At 37.1% G+C, this 24,137-nt stretch overlaps 1 protein-coding gene across 1 annotated transcript; it reads right to left on the bottom strand.

Annotated features, from left to right (window-relative positions):
• Window positions 1-1,336: 1,336 nt before the first annotated feature.
• Window positions 1,337-23,502, bottom strand: TMEM207 (transmembrane protein 207). The gene is made up of 5 exons (XM_006188872.3): window positions 23,233-23,502; window positions 21,347-21,384; window positions 15,428-15,472; window positions 14,471-14,613; window positions 1,337-7,647 (listed from the first exon to the last, which is right to left on the bottom strand). Exons 1-5 carry the CDS (start codon window positions 23,305-23,307, stop codon window positions 7,511-7,513), a joined length of 438 nt encoding a protein of 145 aa, XP_006188934.1. The 5' UTR covers window positions 23,308-23,502; the 3' UTR covers window positions 1,337-7,510.
• Window positions 23,503-24,137: the final 635 nt, after the last annotated feature.

Here is a 24,137-nt window from a genome sequence, read left to right as displayed (position 1 = left end):
GCAGCTTATCAGAGAGTTCCTTTCAACTGCAAACTCTCTTTAAAAGAAAAAACTTTTAACAAAACAGCATGATATTGGTACAAAAATAGGCATATGGATCAATGGAACAGAATATAGAGCCCAGAAATAAGCTCAAATTTTTGGACAATTAATCTTTGACTAAGGAGCAAGAACATACAATAGAGTAAAGACCATCTCATCAGCAAATGGTGTTGGGAAAATTGGACAGCTGCATGTAAATCAATGAAGTTAGAACACTTCCTCACATCATACACAAAAATAAACTCAAAATGGTTACAGACTTAAGCATAAGACACTATAAACCTCTTAGAAGAAAACATAGGCAAATCATTATATGACATAAATCTCAGCAATGCTCTCCTAGGGCAGTCTACCCAAGCAATAGAAATAAAAGCAAAAATAAACAAAAGGAACTCAATTAAACTTACATACTTTTGCACAGCAAAGGAAACCGTAGGCAAAACAAAAGGACAACCTACAGAATAGGAAAAAATATTTGCAAAAGATGAGACTGACAAGGGCTTAATCTCCAGAATATATAAACAGCTCATACAACTTAATAAGGAAAAAAACAAAACAAAAAAACCCCAATCCAAAAATGAGCAGAAGACCTAAACAAGCAGTTCTCCAATGAAGACATACAAATGGCCAATAGGCACTGTGAAAAAATTCTCAATATTATTCTCTATCACAGAAATGCAGATTAAAACTCAATGAGGTATCACCTCACTCCACTCAGAAGGGCCATCATTCAAAAGCCCACAAACAGTAAATGCTGGAGAGACTGTGGAGAAAAGAGAACCCTCCTACACTGCTGGTGGGAATATGGTTTGGTGCAGCCATTATGGAAAACAGTATGGAGATTCCTCAAAAGACTAAAAATAGACTTACTATATGATCCAGCAATCCCATTCCTGGACATATATCCAGAGGGAACCTTAATTCAAAAAGATATATGCATCCCATTGTTCACAGCAGCACTATTTACAATAGCCAAGATACGGAAACAACTTAAATGTCCATCAACAGATGACTGAATAAAGAAGTTGTGGTATATTTATACAATGAACTACTACTCAGTCATAAAAAAATAATAAAATAATGCCATTTGCAGCAACATGGATGGACCTAGAGACTGTCTTTCTAAGTGAAGTAAGCCAGAAAGAGAAAGAAAAATACCATATGATACCACTTGTATGTGGTATCTAAGAAAAAGACAAACTTATTTACAAAACAGAAACAGACTCACAGACATAGAAAACAAACTTATGGTTACCGGGGGGGAAGAGGGTAGGAAGGGATAAGTTGGGAGTTGGAGATCTGCAGACACTAATACATACAAAATAGATAAACAACAAGTTAATATTGTATAGCACAAAAAACTATACTCAATATCATGTAGTAACTTATGTTTAAAAAGAATATGAAAGCGAACTATGTATGTTACTATATGGTTGAAGTATTGTGCTATATACCAGAAATTGACACAACATTGTAAACTGACTATACTTCAATAAAAATTATTTTAAAAAACCCTCCACGTCTTCAGTAAGACCTTAGCACCCCAGTAATGTTTTGGCATCCTTAAGAGACTACCATCCCATCCCTTCGCTCAATTCTTCTTGTATAGCATTGATCTATTTTGTTGGCAGGTGACAAACATTCCACATGGTATCATATCATGTAAGCATGCAGTTGTCCACTGATTATTCAAAACAAATTCCTAGGTTTTATTTTGTCTCTCAATATTCTTCAAGAAAAAAAATAATAGCTCTAGGGCTTCTAAATCTAGAAAGCAATTAGCCAGTGGTACCTAAGACTTTTTAACATTATAAACTTACCCAGATTTAGATGCATCATAGAGAGAATAACCTGAATTGATACATGAATTCAGTTTTTATATCCAATGGAAAAAATAAAAACTGATGAATTACTTAATATAAAGAGAAATATAATTATGTTAATTACTAGAGAAAGGGAAATTCTCTTAGTTTTGCTTACTGCATCCATAAACAGATTTTCCTAAGAGGAAATCTTTCCTTGATAAACATGATAATGAAACTTAACATGCCTGCATTTGTCGATAACTTCAGTGTTTCTGGGCAATACCACTTTTCATCTTACTAATATAAAAATCTGACATCTTGACTGGTACACATTACTTGCTTCATGAATCATAGAGTTGGTCTAGACTCGCATAATATTAGAAGGGAAAAATAAATATTTCCAAAAGCACAAATGTAAATTACATTTTGTTTATCACCAAATTATTCTATTTTGTAAAGGGATATTAATTTATTTCATTTTCCCAGAGCTATATTTAGTAAAATAACAAAAAATGCTATTTTCCAGGATCTAGTATTGAACATGAAAAAAAAAACAACCTGTATTGTTATTTTATACAAAATCACAAAGCAAAATAAATTTAAAAGTAAAAGATTCCTTTGGAATGTATGTTCTATTTTCCTCCTTTGTTCTGATCTGAAAAAAAAAAAAGTCATTCTCTACTGGAAGTGGACTCACAGCCAACACATTTTTGTTGTCTCATTTTCTCATATACAATCCTCAAGTACTTCACATTTTGCCTTAAATATAATATTCTGGTTGAGTTTCATTTCATAGTCCACATGAATGCTATTTAGTCCTATCCCAGCTCTATTTCATTTCCTGTGAAAGATATTGAATATTAAAGTTGTCTTTTATAAAACTTGTGCTCCTGACACAAATGAAACAGATTTGGAACCACAAAACTGAAAATTAAAAGGGACCTCATGGTCAGGTAAAAAAGAAGTAGGCTAGACCCTTAGGGTCAGTGCTGTATGTGTTACGGACCATGTGAGCATCCCATACACAAATTACCCTGCCTTTGCAGGCAGCACAAACTCACAGGTGTCACCCTCAGAAGTGTGAGTATATTGCAAATTTCCTAGACTCTCTGATGGCAGACATCTCACCTGATGCTCAGCTGCATTGTGAGCAATATGACCTACAATAGTAGATTCCTCTTTGCAAATCTGAAACTCACTATTATTCCATTCTGCTAGGGTCTGTCAAAAATCCAGCTTCGTGGTTTCCTTTAGCCATCAAATCAAATCTAGCTATTGGGCTAGAATCATAGACAGGCTTTCATGCCCTCTGCTGGATGTTCAAAGAAAAAGCTACACTTTGTAACAGTAAGGAAAATCTCATTTAAAAAATGAATGCTCTTTGACAAGGGAAGAAAAAAAAAAATCCATTCCTATCAGAATTGAAATCTGAGAAGCCAGGTTAAAATGAATTTTAATGACTTTTGATAAACTAAGATACAGGCACAGATTTTCAGAAATGAGATAACAGAAAAGGAACGCAGGTTTATTTTTTAAATGTCTGCTTTAAATGTCATGAAAATCATACAACCCAAATTAGTTTTATAATTTTATTATTTACAGTAGTTTTCAGTGGCCCATAAAGAGCACCTGCTACAGAGCTTTCAGGTGTCTGTCTGTTCTCTAGAATAAAGTGGTGGAAGCTCTAGTATTATCAAAAAGTTGGTTGGAGAAATATATCCAGAACCTTGTACAATACTTGACATATAAAGTATTTTTAGGCATTAAATGAAAATGTGCCCTGTGATATTTGATAAGAAATCTTTGTTGGAAAAGTCTCTATGAAAACAAACATTTTTTACCAGTCCTACCCACGCACCAAGCATGTACTTCGGTTAGACTCACACTGACACATAAAGCAAGTCACTTAGAAAGAAATTCCAATCGCTTCAACCCTGATTTTCACTAATGTCTTCATCAAACTCCAGCTGCTGAATCATTAACCATGTTTCCAGATGTGCTTACACTTTTCTAGGTATTAATTATAACCGCTGCCTGTTCTATAATTGGAATGGATTTTAACATACGTAGCTTATAGGATATGAACAAAAACGCTTTCCTTAGAGTCATTTATTTGAAATAAACGTAATTATAACCCACATTCTCTGATGTTTATTTTTATAGCCACTTTTGAAGATAAAAGATCATAGTGGAAAAATACCTGGAATAGGAATTGAAAGATCAAAACACATAGTCTAGTTTTGTCTCACACTAATTAGCTATGCACCTTGAACTAGTCAATTATCTTTCCAAAGCCCATTTTTCTCATTTGTTAAGTGAAAGCAGTTGTATATTTGTATATATATGTATTTCTTTTGTGTTTTTTAAATAGAATTTCGCTGAGGTCTTCAACTATAAGAGTAATGTACAAACAATATTGAAAAATTAGAAAATCCAAAAACATGAATAAAAAAAATGAAATTACCTGTAGCCCCACCACCTAAAGACCTTTATGTTTAACATTTTTCCTTATGGTATAATTTCCTTTGTTTGTTTGCAATTGCAAAGTACAAATTTGCCAAACATTTATGTATTTCACTCTATGTATTTTTTTGTATTACAGTAACACTTGCATTTGTTTTTAAAAGTCAAATAGTACTGTTGGCTCATGATGAAAATCAGCACTTCTTCCCATATAGCATTATCTCCAAGTCCCATTTCTTCGAGGAAATGATTTTCAACTATTTTAGCATTTTGTTTCAGATATTTATGACCTAATTTCCAGATGATGTACTTTACCATTATTTTCTGATCTAAAAAAAATTAGACATTATTCATTGGCTCCACACAATCTGAGATTAGGATTTACTCTTTTATTATAGCCTTCCACCTTCCCTCATACACACTTCCCTCCTCTGCCTACCTTGTCGATACGAATAATGTCCATTTTATAATTCAACATTAATTACTTACATTATTCATAACAAAAATTTGGGGGCTTAATTCAATTTTTATTTTTCACAGATTTATAATCACCTTATGTTTTCAGTCCCTTTGCTTTCCATTTACTGATAGTTAATTTATCACCACATTTTCATTACATATTCTTCCTTAATCCTACCTCTTGTTCTCCAACAGCTGTTTGCTGTGATGTTCCCATTGGAACTGGCTCTTCTCTGCGCTGCTTCAGTGCTGTCTTTCTGTAGGTCAAGTTCATCATCACTTCCCAAATCCTCTTCACCTCTCTTGCCTCTAATTCTTGAGCGGTTCTGCGTTGGTACAGCACGAACTTGCTCGATTATTCTTTTTCTTTCCTTAAGACACTTAGCAAAGTGGAGAAACGTGAAACCCCAGTCAATTTTGATTTATCTATCTGTATCCATCACATACACATTTCCATGTACTAAAACTCACTGCTAATTTTCTTCATCATCTTCTTGCCACTCTCCTCATTCTTGTGAATTAAAAACATGTTTACTCCTTTACTATAACTTTAGCAGGTTTAAGAAGGGAATGGCTATGTTCAACTCACTATGTGTAACTTGACGTTAAGAATAGCAAGGCTAAAAAGTTATTGGGAGAATGAAGTCTGAAAGCGGTTTGTGCACCCTAAAGCCTCCACACGTATCAGGGATTATTAGGGCATAATTAACACAAGTTTCGCTGGGCACCTTTCATCAGTGATTACTAATGAGATTATCTTACCAGCACTGTCAGCTTTCCCCAGCTGTTACCCACATTCACTTTTGTAAGGCTTCATCTCCGTCAAATTCCCATCCAGCTATTTTTGGAAATTTCCAGAACCAGGGAACTTACAAAATTTATTTGAATATATGGTAAGTGCGAGGCTGCTTTAGAAGCCTGAGTTATAAATCAGTGGCTAACACAAAGATCCCTTCCTTCGTGGATTTATGCCCTAGCAAGAGAAGACACATAGCAGAATATAAATAGAATTTTGCTATGCAGTACAGTAGAAGATGCTACGTAGGAGACAATAGGTGCTATGGGCGAAGGAAAATTGCACAAGACAAGGAGGCGGAAGTGCTAGGGTTGGGAGAGGCTGCAATTTAAAGTAGGAAAAGCAGGATGGTTCGCTGTGAAAGTGACTTTCGAATAACGACTTGCAGGAGGCGAAGGGGTGAAGCAATGACGCTATCTAGGAGGAGAGCTTTGCAAGCAGAGGGAACAGTGTGTGCAAAGCCCAAAAGAACAGGTGGAGGTGGGATAATACCTGTAGGTTTGAGGACAGTGTTCCTGGAGCAAATGGACAAGGGCGAGAGTCATAAAAAGAGACCTAAGTGGTATCTACAGAGCCTTGTGTCAAGGACTTTAGTCATTTTCTCTGAGTGAGGTGGATTGTCACTGGAGTTTAGTTAAGGGACATGGTCCTCCTTACGCTTTAAGAATATTACTTTAGGCACCATTAGATATGGAATATAAGCAAGCAAAGCTGGGAGCAAACGCCAGTTTAGATACTGTTGCAGTAATTCAGGCAAGAACTGGCAGTGAGTGGCTCACACCAGAGATGGAGTTAAGAACTGTGTGAATATAGACCTATTTCGAGAGAGCTAAGAGCTAAGCCAAGTCATTTCCGAGGTAGGAAGTCACATAAAAGGAGGACTCAAGGCTAACTCCAGGGTCTTTGGTTCAAGCACCCGGAAGGTTGCTGTTACCATCAGTTGAGATGGGGAAGGTCTGGATAAACAAGCTTGGAAAAGAGTAAGAGAGACGTTTGGTCAAGTTAAATTTGAAAGGTATATTAGGAAAACAAGTAGAGAGTCAACAGTTCTGTTCAACAAATTTGTCAGTAGAAGATCATATAGCATTTGCCATGAATTTCTTTTCCTGGCTCCCTTGCTCGCGGCCACTGCAGAAATGTCACTTGATACCTCACTGCTGCTTCTGTAGTCAGAATCCTCGGTGAGAATACTGAGATCTATGTCAAGGGTTCTTATCATGGCTTGCCAAGAAATGCCAAGTCTTGAGGAAGCAGAGAAGGTCCGCGGGCTCCGGAGTCTGCACTCACGCATGGGAAATGGGAGCCTCTCCTTCGTCTCCACGTTGCGGAATTACGTGTGCTTCATAGCTTAGGTAATCTCCTTCAACATCTGTCAGTGTTCCTCAAGGAGACGTGCAACTCCTTGAACTTTTAATCTTTCTCTTCATTCTACCTTCACCCTTCAACTCCAAATGGTCCTTCTTCCTACTGTCTCCCCTCACCCTAATTCAAGTACTCTCTTTCTGGTTCTGGGTCTAGGCATGTCTAAATCTCTGCTTGGTTCATGGTTAAATTATGATCATTTTTATTAACTCCATACTAGGAAGAGATCAGATCAAAAAAGAGATTGAGGCAGAAGAAGCTGTGATGGGTACTAGAGTGGAATCCTAAACTTGACAGACGCCACCCCATGAGTTATTTACTGCCTATTTGAGTACATGGATGAACTTCACTATAAGCATAAAAGTAGAAAGCAGCAACGATAAACTAAGAGTCCACAAATTTACTGTGGAAACATCTTCATGACCAAAATTCTTTTTCTACATTCATTCTTTTGTATATTTGTCCTATTGTTAAGACTGTATTAATCAATCTCCAGGAGTTTTCACTAAATGAAGGAATTGTTCATAAATTTGATGTTTTGGGATTAAAAATATTTATAATGTTTTCAATTAATGATCCAGATCTAAAATGGGGTTGATTTTAGGATTTCTTCATATGGAGGTGGGGGCCCTAAAGTGCCAAAACATGGAACAGGGTACAGTTGGGGGTTTTGGGTTCGAAGGTGAATGCCAACATTTGGATTCACAGCTGCTTCTGTCCCTGGAAAGAGAAAGGTAGAGACTTATGATTATTCAGTCAGCATAAAACAGAAGCACATGAACTGTCTAATAAAATCTGGCATTTCTTGGATCACTGGAGCAACAGAAAATTATTTGTACCCTTGAGAAAAAAATTACAACTAAGATATTTGTACCCTTGAGAAAAAAATTACAAACTATCTCACTCTCTGCAGTGATAGTTTAGCCACCATAGCAAGAAAATTTGCTCTCATGAACCGATTAGATCATCATTGACTAACCCATCAAGAAGCATTTACAATTTAACAGCTGAAACTAGAAGAAATATCCCTTTTGGTAGATCAGAAGACAAGATTCCTGTAAACACTAATGGCTTTTAACTAATGCTCCCATCATGAGAAATGCAAGTCTCACTAGAAACATTCAAATACTACATCTGAACTTTATTATTTTATATTTATGCTCTGTAGACTGCAGCTAATGCAGTTAATTAATTTCAACACTTCTCTACGACGAATAGTAAAAATATCAAGTTGTGAAAAGCTTACGATTGAAGTATACACATACATTAAACAAAAGGCATTCTCAAATCTTAAGTTTTGAAATCAAAGGTCTTGACTTTAGATTATACACTGTAAGCCACTGAATATCGAAATCAAGCTTTTTCTTCCTCAAATTGATCACACTTAGTTCAATAGTTCCTTTGGAAATCTCCTGTTAGTATTGGCTTGAAAGAATGATTTTGAGTCACACAGGAAATCAATAGTAATATTTTATAGCCATTAATCTACTATATGTTTTCCTTTTTTTCACATGGGTCTTTATCTTTCTGGGAATATTTTGACTGTTTCTTGCCAAAACAATAATAACACCCATAAATTCATGTTTAAAGAAGAAACTAGGTCCTTAAACTAAATCTGGCTCTTTGACTGTTTTTGTGTATTAAATTTAACTGTAACGCAGTCACGCCCGTTCATTTACTATTGTCTCTGGCTGCTTTTTGTACTATAATTGCAGAGGTGAGTAGTCCCCACAACGATCATACACCTGCAAAGACAAACATATTTCTTATCTTGCCCTATTTTAATAGAAAAAGTTCACTAACCTCTTGCTTAAGGGATTAAGATTTGATACCATCAAGGAGATTCCAAAGAACGTGCCACAACTATCAAAACAATTCCAAGAGTATTTATATATTAGGCAATAGCTGTATTGCTGGAATTCATATAGAGATTACTCAAAATTATTACTTTGGAGTAGGAAATATTTATTTAGGATCATGGACTTCTATATATTCATATTTGTTTTATTTTGTATCTCACTAGTTCACAGGACAAAATATAATAATAGGGATAGAGCTAAATTTAGAATACAAATCTCACTTCCTGGTTCAACACTTTTCTTAAGGGGTTATTTATTTAACTGAATAATCTACTCCTAGGTGATTACACAATTTTTTTATACCTCAGTTTGCTCTTGTGCAATAAAAAGGATAGTAATAGTACCTACATCCATAAAGCAAGGCTAAATGAATGTAAGGTACTGAAAACAAAGCAAGGCTAAATGAATGTAAGGTGCTGAAAACAAAATTATGGCACACAATAGTTACCCACTATAGTGGATTATCAATATTATTAGTAGTGACATTAGTATTAGCATCATTATTATGTATCATGAAGGTACTATGCTAGGACTATGCATGCATTTTCTTGCATGTACAGTATTATTTCTCAAACTATCCTATTTTAATGCTTCAGTAAGGATTTAAACATTATCATTATTAATGATACTGCACAGAGATTACTGAATGAAAAGTTTCTTGAAGTTAGAGCCTTGTACAGTTAGAAAAGTTAGGATGACATGGGCCAACCTGGAGGGACTTGATTAAACAGAGTCATATCAGCCAAGGGGACTTGTCTCAGCACTTCCCTCCCTTGTGGATACTGTTAGTGAGCACTGCCCATTTTCCAGGTGAACTGCCCCGGGTGCACTAACACAAAGTCAGAGGTAACTCGGCTATCATTCTACTTGGAGTGGTCCACCAGGTTGACGTGACACAATTATTAGCTCAAATTTATTTCCACCATCGCCATTAGTAACACCATGCTCCAGGCCACATGGTACTGACACATGCTCTTTGCGGTAGGAAAGTTTTATTGTTATCTCCTGCCTACAAATTCGCTCATTGCTCTTAAGCTTGTTATGAAGCCCACAGGCACTCATTTGAGAAAGAGAACTAAGCTCAGAGAGCTTTTGTAAAATCAAACATATGTCACCTTTCAATTGTTTTCAAGGCATGTTTACAGTCCAATATCATGTAACTGGGAGGGGAACGGGCATTATTTTGGTCTTTTGACAGATTAAGAACCTGAGAGAACTCAGTTAAATACAGCTACACCAAGCTTGTGGTTTTGACAGAACTGTTGGTGAAGTTTTTATAGTGTGTCGTTTAATTCTGTAAAACAAATACACTTACTGCTGAGCGTTTATAGTCAGCATTCAGATCCCCCAGGTCATGAAGAATCACTCCAGTGGACTTGGCCCTTTTCCCCTCCTTCTGCTCTTTTCCCTTCTCTATCGCATTCTCTCTTTCTCTTATGTAGGGGGTGGCTTAGACTGCCTGAATTTGAGTCACCATTCTACCACCTACTCTGTTGCTCAATCTCTGTGTGCCTTTGTTCCCTTACCTTTAATGCTCAGAATGATACTGAGCCCCTCATGGAGTTGTAGGGAAGAATAAATGAGATTAGAGATGTCAAGTGTTAGCACAGAGCGCGACGCATGGGAAACGCTCAGCCCATGTGAGCCGTTATTGTTATCATGCCCTTCCATGACCGTGTGTGAAGGAAATACTCCCTCATTCCCTTTCCTCAAATGCGTCCCAGCATATTTACATGTAAGACATGAAGCATGGGAAAATGAAGTTTCCAAAAGGATGCTGAAATGAGACAGGATCCTGGGAAAGGGGAGGGGAGATGGGAGCAGAGAATGTAAAGGTCAGCATCTAGTCTGTCTCTGTCTAGTCCTCCTGCCCCTCCCCAAGTCAGAGCACTCCCATTTAATCATTGCTGGAAGACTAGTATTTCCATTTGCCCTGAAATAAGAAAAAGGTAAGATTATTTCTGAAATTGCAGAAGAAATGGGGTCAGGGAGATTGGATAGTTGAAAGGCAGCATTATCAGGGAGACCAGCCGGAGGAGAAGCTAAACCCAGATGAGAGTCCCAGGAGGGGTGTCTCTGCAGTTCCCACCTCACCGTCCTCTCAGGAATGGCATGGCACCTGTGCCGCCGCCTTGTCAGAGACCCAGCACTGATCCACGCGAGGTAGAATGGGAAGGATTCAATGTCGATTTTATAACAGCTTAGTATATTTTGTTTAAAAATATAAGCAGATAATGGTAGGAATCCCTCGTCTAAGCTCTTAAATTCTCTTTTCTAGTGAACACTAGGTTGTTTTTCTGCTTCAGCCCTTCTTTCTTCTCTCACCTCCCAAACACCAAACTTTCCTCTTTATTATCTTTAAACCTTTTACTTCTTCATAAATAAGAGCTTTTATTCAGCTTCACAATCTTATTTCCAATGAAAACCTATCTTCATCCATATTTTCAGTGAATTTGGAAAAAACTTGTTTTTAATAAACTTTAAAACTCCATTGTCACTACTTATTTTTAATGCAAATTTAAAAAAAAATAAAGCCATTAACCTAACAAATCTCAAACTGTTTAATTTTTATTTTGAACAACTTTATTGTGGTATGGTTCCTGTACAGTAAACTTGTTTTATTTTTTAAAAATCACTTGTATTTTCTACCTATTCAGCCTGTAATAGTCCCATGGGGGTATCAGAGGGATGAATTCTCCTTTTTCTGAGGCATAAAGAGCTTCATCATAACATGTTATGATATGGAGACTTAGATCCTATAAAGAGGAAATGTCCTATCTTCCCCTTTGTGCCCAAGGGGTGGCAGGGAGTCCAGAAACTCTATTTCACATCCCTCCTTTGTCACTAGTATTTTTCAAAGGAGCTCCCATTTTCCTCTCCTGATTCTGTACAGTGGCTGAAAGAAAGACTCAGAAGTGCAACCCCCCATAACCTGCAGGGCGGACAGATGAACCCGGACTTTGCAGGCTGTGGAGGTAGAAGCTGTGGTTTTGACCCTTACCTCTCTCCGCAGCCATAAAAAGATCCCACAGTAGTTCCTTCCTTTTGGAGAGTACCTCCTTTATGAAAATATTAAGTAGGGAGGATCATTCGTCTGGAGAAGGGAAGGTGTAACGAAAATCCAGTGGGAAAAGGAAATTCAGTGTGGGTCTGGGTTTCAGACTGCCTTAAATCATTGGTTCCCTGGCGTTTACTTCCAGGAATTACTAGTTAAGAAAGGTAACCAGAGATCATAGAGAGTACCACTTCCTAAATTACTCTTCCGTGTTTTATTTTGGAGAGGAGAAGCAGGAATGGCAAGAGGCACAACTCTGGGAGCCACACCTACATCAAAGATGACATGAATAGCTGTTCACTGTCTGCTGTCTGGACAGCCACCCTGAGCACCTGTAGGACAGAATGAGAGGTGGGCAGGCAATGGAATTACCTAACACGTGACCCAGCGTAGGTGAGGATAAAAATCAAGGGGAAGTGGCAACTGAGCTGGCAGGTCTCTAAGATGGACATCAACAGAAGTGATCTTCATATAGAGTTTGAGCTAGGAATGTTCCTGGAGCAAAATAAAAGTCAGAGCTATGCTGGTGGGATTAGGAAGGAAAGGATAGCATGAGAAAGGAAATGAGGGGAGGAATGAGGATTCTGGAGTGCAGTCCCTACCACTGAGGAATCACCCAATGGAAATGTCTGGAGGTTTAGGATATAAGGCTGTACTTAGCGTCCAGGGATGAGGTGGCTAAGTCATGTGTGTGCCTTGACTGAATTTTCATCGTTCCCTACCCTCAATTCTGGGCAATTTGTAGTCTATTAGTTGACCTGCAGCAAAGACTTAAGGGGTATATTTACCCGGTAGAATGAGAACAGTATATAACTTCCTCTAAGGGAAGTAACAGTCACTTTTCTGAATTGGTATTTAGGAATTAGAGACAATATCTGAGAAGCTTCTGACCTACTGCCTAGTACTTGGTAGATGTGAATTGAATTATAACTATATATATATATGAAATATATATATAAAAGTTTCTCCCCATGTGTTGTCTTTTCCTGCCCATAATGACTCCGGGGTAACGTAGGGGATGTGATTCTAATGCCCTTCACTCAGTGCTTTTACATGTAGATTATTGAAGTACTATCTTAGTTTTGACCCCCTTTTTTCACACTCACACCTGTTCAGCAAAGTTCAGACGAATTCAAAAGCATTTATGTAAACCACCGCCCAGGAAATACTCAAAACATTAGATAAATGGGGATTTAACTGTGGCACATTAATTGCCTTAAAAGTTAGAATAATGTTACTAGTTAGCTTATTTACCTAAAAGTAAATACACAAATTTTCTAAGATTTGAGGTCGTCTAGTTTAAAAAAAAGTCTTCCTCAGAGTGAGAGATGGGCTAGGAAGACTGGTGTGGATTCTTCTCTTTAGAAACTCAAGTTCAGTTGGAAGAAACAAAATTGCATTTATTATTAAATACTTCTTGTTAAATAAAGAAAAACAGACCAATATGACTATGGTGAGCCCTTTGACTAACATATTTTGTTAGAAGGTCAGTCAGCCTATTTCCCTGTACACGCAATGGAAAGTGTTTTTGATTTTAGGAGAAAAAGCTATTTTTATTGGAGAATTTAATTATCCTTCTCAAAATAACCATTTCTGAAATTGATAATGTGTTTCCCTTGTTCAATAATAATTTTAAAAAGCCAATAAGGAATATAATCACTAAATCTTAGTACTTAATTTTGATCCTAATACATTTTAGTTTATTTTTACCCTACTTCTTATTTAGCTGTTAGTATTTCCAGGATATATCCTGATCTATCTGTTGAAAATCTTATGCTGATCCAAGTCTCTGAAGGGCAGCTGTTAATCTCTACCAAGTACTCTTGAGGGGACTGTGGTTTACAACCCAGTGCCTTAGAGGAAAAGTCTTACAGTAAATGGTCTCTGGATAAGGGCACTGCTTAACACAAAGAAATAAACTATCAATTATCACCTCCCAGAAATCAATAAATGATCATTCTTCTACTCACAGCTGAGGCTGGCAATTACAAATAATTCAAGATCACGATTTCCTCCATTTCTTACCTCTTAATGCAGACTGGAAAATAATAGGAAAGGCATGGTTTGGGGGATGGGGGTTGGGAGCAGGTAGAATCAGGATGCTGCCAATGTGTCTCGGGAGAAAGGACATGAGTACTGATACCCTCCTGCCCGATCCCCAGTATTTCAGGCTCTGCACTGGCAGCGGACAATCGGGAAAGTGTTGTCCAATATTACTTCAGGTAAGTGAAACATGGACAGCTTGGTAAATGAGACTATGAACACAGGGTAGGTTAGACAGATATCAAAAGCCTAAAGATGCTCTTTTGTACCTTAAATCTTACCATTCACTTGGAGTGGCCAGCCCTGTGTATCTCTTCCCTTCTGTTATTGACTGAGCAACATGTTTAGGTTGTATCCCCACACTCAACTATGAGTCATTTCCCCAGGACACCTTTTCTTCTTTTGGGGTCTTCTGTCTTCTGAAGTTTTCTCACGTAGACTTTCTTCCTAATGAATGCCTTTGAGTCTTTAATAAACTATGTCTTAGTTTATGTTCACACATCTGCTTTTCATAGGTTAGCTTTTCAGTTCACCCAAAACTATAAGGTTTCCAAAGAGGACGTCCAGAAATGTGCAGACAGCTTACCGTTAACAGGGTCCAAGTCTCCAACAGCAAAAACAGCCATGGTGCGTCTTGCGGAACCATTTTGGGGTGGCCTCAGCCAGCACTGGAGGCAGAAGAACACTATTCCACAGAGAAGGGTGACCAGGAAAACCAGCAGCAAGAACCTGATGCCAGAAGAAGCAGGGGAGGAGTGAGGTGGAGCATGCTGGAAAGTCAAGAGCTCATGCTACTTCCTGGAAAGGGCAAAAAGTCAGCAAGACTGGCTAAAAGCAGCCTGGGAGGTCGAATTCCTTAAGCAATCCCCCGCCACTACTCATACATTTTCACTGACTCTGGAATGTTCACTGGGCTCGGAGTGGGTCAATCTTGCCAGGCAATCTTCTTTCCTCTTTAGAAATTGAAGAGTTGTTCAAAGGAGCAGCAGCTCAATTCCTTAACTCATTTATCCATTATTCCTTTCATTCAGCCTTCTATTCATTCATTCAGCTAGTATTTAAGTGACTAAATAGATTTAAATGTTGGACTGGGGATTTGAAGGTTGACAAGACAGGGTCTCTGTCTTCGAGGAGTTAACCATCTAATTGAGAATGTTTAGTTTGCAAAATACAGAAGCCAAGATTTAAGAGGTTATGACAACTTTTTTCTTTGTGTTAATTTGAATGGCTTTTAAGGCCAGAACTTAAACCAGTGGAGGAGTTGTTTTGGGAGATTTCAAGAAAAAGTACAGTTATTTTACCTTCAAAAATCTCTGACTTGGGAATTAACTATTATTCTTAAAAACAGTAAGTTCCCTGTCCAGGAAGTGTTTAAGTAAACACTGGCCAACCATCTGAAAGTGATGATTTTACGTATATTGATACACATGATCCCTAAAAATTTCTTCAGCTGTATCATTTCATATGCTACCTCAATTGTTTAGGGAAAAGTGTGTGTCTGTACCACCAAAAGTTTTATAGCACAAACTGAGGATGTCCTTACCAGATATACCAGCCATTTGCGTATTGATCTTTGTAGCTTGTGCACCTGTTGATAAAGGAAGCACAGTTAGTGCTGGACCTCTGGATGGACAAGGCCTTTTCTTCAGGACCGTAATATTTGTTCTGACCACACTAGTTTCCCCGACAGTCACCTACTCACTGCATCCCCTCAAGACAATTAAGCAAATATTTACTGTGTGTCTACTTCATTCAAAGTACCGAGAATACAGGTAAATGTGAAAATGTCAGATACATAAACAGACAATTGTACCATAATAGATTTGATTCTAGAGTTATGAATACTGTTGTGCATTGAGAAGGTAGTGACTAACTTTTCAGGGCTAATATGTCATAGATATTATATATTAGGCAGGTAACCATCCCAGAATTCTGTTTATGCAATCTCTCAAGGGAAAGTTCATAATCTCTATTACCTGTTATTACCGTGGTAAGGAAGAGAAGGGCCGTAACCTGGTTGGAAAAATAAATTAAAATAAAAGGAAAATGAGCGTGTGTGGTCACACGTATCATTCACCAAGGAGTTAGAAGTTGATCTTCCATTAGGGTGGCCAAACCATTTGTGTATCTAAGCACAACTCAATCATTCCTGAGTTTGGTTTAAAAAGATGACACAGAAAATTCACAGTGTAATTTTCAGGAGATTTAACTATCCAAGGGTAGAAATTTAAGTGCTATTCACTCCAGAGCCTCTTCACTATGACAGACACATGCACTAAGTGTACATTTGCAGATGCACTTTTCCCACACCTTGGTGTATGGGCTGCCAATAAAGTATACTGGTATTAAGCAGTGGAAAACTGTTTATCACAGCCTGACAAGGTTTTGAGATGGGGCTGTACTTAATCATGTCTTCTTCAGCCATTGTTAAAATAACACTCAGTACTTTTCAGCTTGAAAGTATTCATAAATGTCAACTAATTTATTGCTCCCAGCATCTCTAAGGAGGCAGTGTGTCATGTTTATCATTATACTAGTCAGAAGTGACTTTTTAACATATGTGAAGTGTCAACTTAAAAATTTTACCTCAAACGCTAAAGACAAAATTCAATCACCCAGACTACAAGCTTTTTGTGTGTGTATGCTTGGGTTTTTTTGCTTTTACTATGCACCTAGAGGGTTTAGCTAAGTACGTAAGCACAAATAAATGCCAGGGGGGAAATGGCAGCTGAAGGATGAGTTTAAAAGCATCCTAAGACAAATGATTATTAATAAAGGATTTGCAAAGTAATTAATGGCAAACTTTTATAAAGAAATATTTTATTCATGAATCAAAGAGAAGATAGGTTTATATTTACAATTAAAGCCTTGCTAAGTAAAATAATACAGAGAGGTCAATTCTACTTCATATATTTTCTTTTACACAAATACAAGTTCACCAAATAGATGTTATATAGTTAGTATGTATTCGCATGCACCAAATTACTAGCAATGCTTGCTTCTCTTGAAGATGGCATTCTGAGGCTTTTTATCTTTTCAATATTTCGATATTGTTTGAGTTTTTATAATGTGCATGTATTACTTTTGTAGTCATAAGATTTTTAAATAGTATATTAAAAATATAAAAAATCTTTAAAATGTAGTATCCCACTTTAAAGATGGATGTAGGGAAATTCTCTTGATGTCCTGGCTTAATAAAAGAGTGGAAGGGTCTTATTTTTGAATCTTGAAATCTAAGCTCATGAGCAGAAGTGTGGATTGCTTCATCTTCCTCCATATGCAAATCTCTGCCTCTCTTCTTTATATTTAAAAATGGAGAGGAGGGAATAATGGTAGAGCACATGCTTAGTATGCACGAGGTCCTGGGTTCAATCCCCAGCACCTTCATTAAAATAAATAAATAAGCCTAATTACCTCCTCCCCAAAATAAAAAATGGACCATATGCTTATTAAAATGCCCATTCTAAATACTAACTATCTCATTTTATTTGTTAGTTCTAATATTTGAGCCACTCAATATTTTTTCCCAGTGCTAACAACTACCCAAACTGATTTACTTCACTTTCTCTTTCTGACCTTCTGCACATACTGGTGAAGTTTCTGATATGAAGTAAGATGGGCAGGAAGCTGTTAGCTGGAGGAAAGCAAACAGATCATGTAATTTCACAGTTGCAGGCTCCTTTAGGATTACTTACTGGGATTATTTATTTCGCCCTTAGGATTTTACATACTGTACCAGTGAGACTCAGAGTGGGAAAGTAAGTGGGGAAAGTCACTAGCAGGCCAGAGGAATCAACCTAGAATACAGGTCTTCTGACTCTCTCTGCTTCCCTCTCTCTGCTTCCCTCGCCACCATTATTTCCATGTCTTTCTCAAGTTCAATTTTTAAATAGAAATTTTTCAAGTTCTTAAAAAGAATCAAAATAGTCTCTGAACAATAACAATATTCTAAATACTCAAATTGTAGATGAAAGATTTTCAGTGCAGAAAAAGGTACATTTTAAAAATAAAGTTATTACTCAGAGATTTATACATTCATGGTCAAATTGGAATGAGAATGCCAAAGAGGAAAAAAAGCCTGAGAGAAGTGAGGATGGGCTATTACGTTTAAGGAAGACATTTCCAATAATGAGGGCTCTCTGGCAGTAGGCGCTGACGGGTATCACTTCTCTCCTTTCCGCAAAGACTAGTGCCCTACTTGACTTGGATGCTGTGGATATGACTTCTGCTCTACAAGGATGCTTAGACTAGTTGGTCTTTATTATTCTTCTCGGTACTGAGAGTCTGTGGATCTAAAATTAACTGTAAATTCATTACTTTGACAAATAGAAGAAAACTGCAGAGTCGTTTTTCCCCCCATTGGCTTCTTTACAAGAAATACACATAATTTCTTGTGCCAGGCATTCTTCTAAGTCAGTTGGATAACTTCATATGAACTAACTCACTTTCAAACTTAAAATGCTATAAAGTAAGTTAACACTATTATGATCCTCATTTTACAATTGGGAAATTGCAGTCATAAAGAGGTTACATAACTTTCCCAAGACAACATAGCTGGAAGTGACACAGGCAGGCTTTAAACTCAAATGGTTTGAGTTTAAAGAGTCCATGTCTCTTACCACCATGAAACACTGCAACTGGGAACAGTAGAAGTCAACCCTAGCCTCATATTACTGTATGGAGCGCTGCCTGAATGCATTCAATATCCTGTGTTCAAAAATGCTTTAAGGAAATATTAAAAATACAAAAAAATATTAGAAATGAGAGCATGGAGAATATCAGACAAAGAGAACAAGCCAAGAGTGAGATCAGTTTGTAAACGGAATGTAGCAAATCCCATATATAAAATTAGAACTGGATTCCAGATCTGGCTTAAGCTTTCTAGCAATTAACAGGATGAAAGAGAATTGGTTATATAGTGTCCTCTAAAATTAACAAAAACAGGCAGCATTACTCATCAGATGCACAGCTATTCCTGGTATAGAAATCAGAGACAAATTCAAACTATGGGGCTTCATAAAGAGGGTGACTCTAACAACAGGAACAATGCTTCTCATAATACTCTTAGAATAAATGAATAACAAATTTCATGAGTCTGTTTCATAAAAATCACCCTTAAGATAGACCAGAGTGCAATTCAGCTACAATAATTTGGGGGCAGGGAGATGGGAGCCAAATCATATCACCCTGAGAGTGGTGGCCTGACCTAATTAAACTGGGCTGGGTCAACTGTATAGTATCTAGAAGAATGGATGGATTGTGCATCCCTCGGGTATTTCACCACGTGTAATATGTTTCTAAACATTGAACATAGAATATGGTTTTGTAGTAAGAATCCTGGGCTCAAGAGTCAGTCCTAGGTCCAAATCCAAGCTCTGCCTTTTGCTTGCATACTCGAGCAAAATACTTCACTTCCCCAAGCCAGGTAAGATAGTGGGCTATCATTGGCGATGTGTTAGTACAATTAATGGACAGGATCCTGTATATGTATGATCATATTTATGTTTTGTAAATTAACCTATTTGTGTTCATACGTGCACATCAGTGTACTGGGGAGGGGAAAAGATTAGGGGTGTAATTATGCAGGCGAGGGGCTCTGTCATATTTTATTTCATCCACTAAATTACAGTATTTAAATTATATACAAGAAGTCTAGTAATGTATTTTTAATACTAAAGATGCTGTTAAAAATAGAGTATGTTAGATTAGAAAAAAAAGTCTAGGGTTTGAAAATAAATTTAAATAGAGCTAATAACAGAGCCCACAATCACCTTCTTGTGGCGGCAAAAAGTCTGAGATACTGTCTTCTGTATAGTTACTTACCTTACGCCAGATCCCTACAAAATCTGCCACTTTCTTGCCTTCTCTGTCTTTATTTCCCTCTAATTTGCATTTTAATTTAGGTGGTTTCTTGTTTTTACTCAAAAACAATGATATTAAATAATGATAAAATAACAGATATTTACACACAAAACAATACAGTCAAAAAGATCTACCTAATACTAGGTTAAGTCCTGCAATTAATTTGTTAATATCTTGCTTTGGGTCTTAATTTTTTTCACCTGCATAAAAGGCCAGTAGCTTCAGTGACTCTAAAGTTAGCTTACAAAATTCCTCAATACCATATTCTCCTGTCATGTTGATTGGGGAGTTAAATTGAAAATGTATTATCCTTTCCAGTTATGAATTTCTTTATTCTAGTATTCTGGGTCAAAGACGGAAGATGAAGGGACAAAATAAGGCAGTCACAAGGTCCACAGTTAGGTAAGAACACTAATAGCCAAAAGTCCATTATGTCACCAACACCAGAAGACAGAGACAAAAAGCAAGGTTAAAAGCAATGCCAAGAGGCGTGGAGGGAATAGCTCAGTGGTAAAGTGTGTGCTCAGCATGCTTGAGGTCCTGGGTTCAATCCTCAATACCTCCATTTAAATAAATAAATAAATAAACAAACAAACAAACAAGCAAAACTATCTCCCCCCATCATGAAAGAAAGAGAAAGAGAGAAAGAAAGAGAAAAAGGAAGGAAGGAAGGAAGGAAGAAAGGCAGACCAGCCAGGGACCTTGAGACCTAAAACAACAAAATCAATGCAAAGAAATAGCAGGGGAGAGCCATGTGAAAGCTGAAGATCGGCACACATTTAATAAGCAGATGATCAATAATGGGATGATTCACTAGAAGCAGATGAAGGATTCCAGGACCAAGGAAAGCACCCCACTCAGCATGGCCTTTTAATCTGGAGATGGCACCCGGAGACCCTGGCCTTGAGGGTAACAGCCAATGACCATTGAAAACTGCTAGCTGGCACTGAGGGCTACACCCAGAAGACAGTGCTTGGCAGAAGTGCTTTCTGACACTTGCACTAAGTCACAGTGCATTACAGTTACCATTAATCAGCAGCAGCATTATTAGTGACACCTTCTCCCCATCTCCTGAATAGAATTCTGAGAAGCTTTAAGCCTCCAGCACAAAAAGTGAGAAAATTGAATTAACTATTCACATAACTTATATCAAAAGCACTTTGAAATGTACACATAAAACACATTAGATCTTTGTTAGTTTGCTTATATTTGAAATCGAATTACCCAGAAAACTGCTTCCCATCGTCCCTGTGACTAATGCATGTGGATGCGGTTACAGAGAACATCATGATTCTTTCAAGAAGTTAAAGGGCCCTTAAAATCTTAAAGGTGGAGGATGCAGTGAGCAAAAACACCTAGAAATTAACCAGGCCCTTTATTTATTTAACAAAGCTGATCATAATGAAAGTACATTTTTTCTGCTTTAAGAAAAATTGAGCCATTTGCATTTGAAAACAATTTACTTTTATTTTTTTCTTGCATGATTATAATGATCTTTGAAACTCATTTGGGGCTTCTCAAATGACTCAAGCCTTTTTTCATTTTCCGAATTGTGAAAATGCTGAATAAAATAATGTACAGCCTTGTGCTGTTTACTTACATTTCATTTTCTTCACATGGCAAGTCCGATAGCACCAACTGAAACACATGTTTAGAACAATAAAATCCAAACATCTCATCAGTCTGATCCTTTAATACAAACAAGGCCTAGAGACAATGTGGATTTATATCATTTCATTTGCTTTTTTTAATTAAAAGCTCTGCAGCAGAGTCTATTGTTGGTACACAGAATTTTAATTGGAAAAAAAAAATCTCTGGGTAGATTCTCCAAATCAGCAGTGACAGGAGATACATATTGTGAGCCAGATTCCTCACCTACGCACCACCATAGGTGGATGTGAAAACATTTTGTTTTTCCCTGTGGGCAGATTTTGCTTTCTCTAAGCAGCTTTTGTGCACCTCGCATTTTTTTCTTTGTTTTCACATTTTAACTACAGAAAGGAGCTTCATTGCTCATGAATATTATTTGCAAGCAAAGGATTCAGGTCCCTACATGAAAACTGACGTCCATCCCATCAGCATTAGTAGATGGTAAATATACGCAAGAAGGGGTGATTTTAACCTGCTCTGAGGCTAAGGTTGATCTAAGATCCATTGACATTGCTGCTGAGATTTAACTTTATCTCTTTATCAAAGAAGAGGGATAAAGTAATAACTTTGATTGCTTTGTTTTAGGAAGACCCAAGTCATAAGCATTATAATGCAATTATCTTAGTTCTCTGTGTCGAGCCACATAAGTTACAATAAGTCACATCACAGAGGAAAGAGAGTACTCCGATCTAGAGGATTTGTTTGTTTTTCTCTTGAACTGAGACCCCTTTCAAGCACAATGAGAAAACTGTTAAATGTCATTTATATAACATTTGAAAATTCAGTTGATGAGGTCAGTGAAGTATTTATTTTCCTGGACCCTAACATACAAATATAAATACAAGTAAGAAGTTATGAAATTTAAAATGATAGACTTGGGAATTTTCTGTGAGATATATCTTTTTTTTTCCCCTTAATCCCAAACTCATCTTCTTCAGCACCTTATATTTACTCTACCAAGTTTATCTGGGCAAAGAGATTTGTGGAGTTGCAGATGGAGCCATGAATTGGCCATCAGAGAGCATGGTAATGAACGATTTATAAGCACAGAAAATGAGTTGCATTCTCTTTTGCTAGAATGCTGTAAATCGATGTGCATACTAACTGAGAGGGAAATGAACATTCAAATTTTGTCCATAAAGAAAGTTAATTTACGAGTAGATGAAGTCATTTAGAAGCCTAACAGATAAACAAATAAAGTTACTTCCCAGTCTTGTGTGCTGTAAGCTAGCAAGCAAAACACAGCATTACATTATTACTACTTCACTGCCAATGTCAGGGTTCAGAGTTACCATGAAATGGGGAGTGAAGTCTTAATATATTTCAGACCTAAGTCTTTCAGATACATTGTACTCAAGTAACACAGATACAGAGGTGCAGATATTAGGATGAGATGCTGGAGCAGAGAAATCAAAATAAACTCTCAAGTTAGTTCTGTCTGTATTGTTCAGCATTGAAAAAATGTTGAGCCTTAAATATGGCTTCCGGCAACAGTAAACATGTCTTCAATTAATCCTGACATAGCATTTTATGTCAACAGCACTTCTGATTTTTAAAAATTTTACAGCATAGCAAAGTTAAAGATTAAATTGCATCCTATTATTTCAATAGAAATAGAACTAAATAAAGAAGACATTAGGAAGTAATGTCATTAGCCATTTTGTTTTTCTGTATCTTTAAGAAATAACTATAATAAATCATAAGAGGCTGATAACACTTCCTTAAAGAAATCATCTAAATGTTGGAGTAGTTGTTACCCAAACCACAAATCCATAACAAATCAGATCCTTAGAGTAGTGCCTTTGAAAGTCTTTTCCCCGAAAGAGAGATGGTTACCTGGAATAGTGGCAAACACAAGATTCCTGGTTTTGAGATCACTGAAGTGACACTTAAAGGTCTGGATCTCGACATACTTAAAGGACAAGCGGCTCAAAGACAGTGGTTTGCCGCCTGTGTTTATCTCCGTCTTTCTCAGAACCTGTTAGCTTCTCTGTAAGTTATGCTTCCTGCCAGAGCACTCATTAATGCTGGTTCCTTGTGACTGGTAATGTTCGTGCCAGGGGCAGGAATTTGGGGTGCAAGCTCACAGGTACTGAGAGTTCAAGGAATTTCGGTTTAAGGTCAGAACCTTAATAATGTTCGTTAAGCCCTGAAAAGCCAGGGTTATCCATGCTGACCTGCAAAACTAGCTGGCTGCTGAAATAACAATGCTCAAGTGCATGGTTTATTCCAGAGTATTTCTGTTGGCTTGTTTGTTGATTTTGTAGAATCTTTATCTGGAGAATTCATTTGGTTTTCTTCCCTTTGTTGGTCCTCTTTGCTCTTCTTTTCCTATACATCATTTTCGGTCCCAGGTCTAACCCAACCTTGGGCATAAAGCTTTCTCTGTCTCATAATGATTGCACCTTACTTTTAAACAGTGTATATGCCAAGATTTATTTAAATGAAACAACTCCAACACAACCACCAACAAAAATGTTTACAAAAATATCTAGGGAAATCCTGAAAAAGAACAACAAAGAGGCACTAAACTACTATATATTAAAACTAAAACATCATAAAAGTATAAAAAATTATAAACATCCTTACTGATGCAAGTAAATAATAAGATAAACATAACAGAATAGAGAGTTCAGAAATAGATGAAAATAAACATAGAGATTTATTTCAGCTGCCATTTCAAACCAGTGAGGGATGGATGCTATTCAGGGAACAATGAAGAACTGAGAGCTTAGGTGGAA

The sequence above is a fragment of the Camelus ferus genome, chromosome 1, assembly GCF_009834535.1.
Source record: "Camelus ferus isolate YT-003-E chromosome 1, BCGSAC_Cfer_1.0, whole genome shotgun sequence".
Lineage (NCBI taxonomy): Eukaryota > Metazoa > Chordata > Mammalia > Artiodactyla > Camelidae > Camelus > Camelus ferus.
Note: the sequence above shows the minus strand (reverse complement) of the source record. Positions and strands in the feature narration are given on the sequence as shown.

Bases quoted from the DNA above. Each gene is read 5' to 3' on its own strand.
- TMEM207 (XM_006188872.3), bottom strand. From the start codon at position 23,307: ATGTCGAGATCCAGACCTTTAAGTGTCACTTCAGTGATCTCAAAACCA. The intron at 21,385-23,232 runs GTAACCATCTCT...CATGTGTTTCAG, and splicing joins TGTGTTTGCCACTATTCCAG to TTGGTGCTATCGGACTTGCC. The intron at 15,473-21,346 runs GTAAGTAAACAG...CTTTATCAACAG, and splicing joins CCATGTGAAGAAAATGAAAT to GTGCACAAGCTACAAAGATC.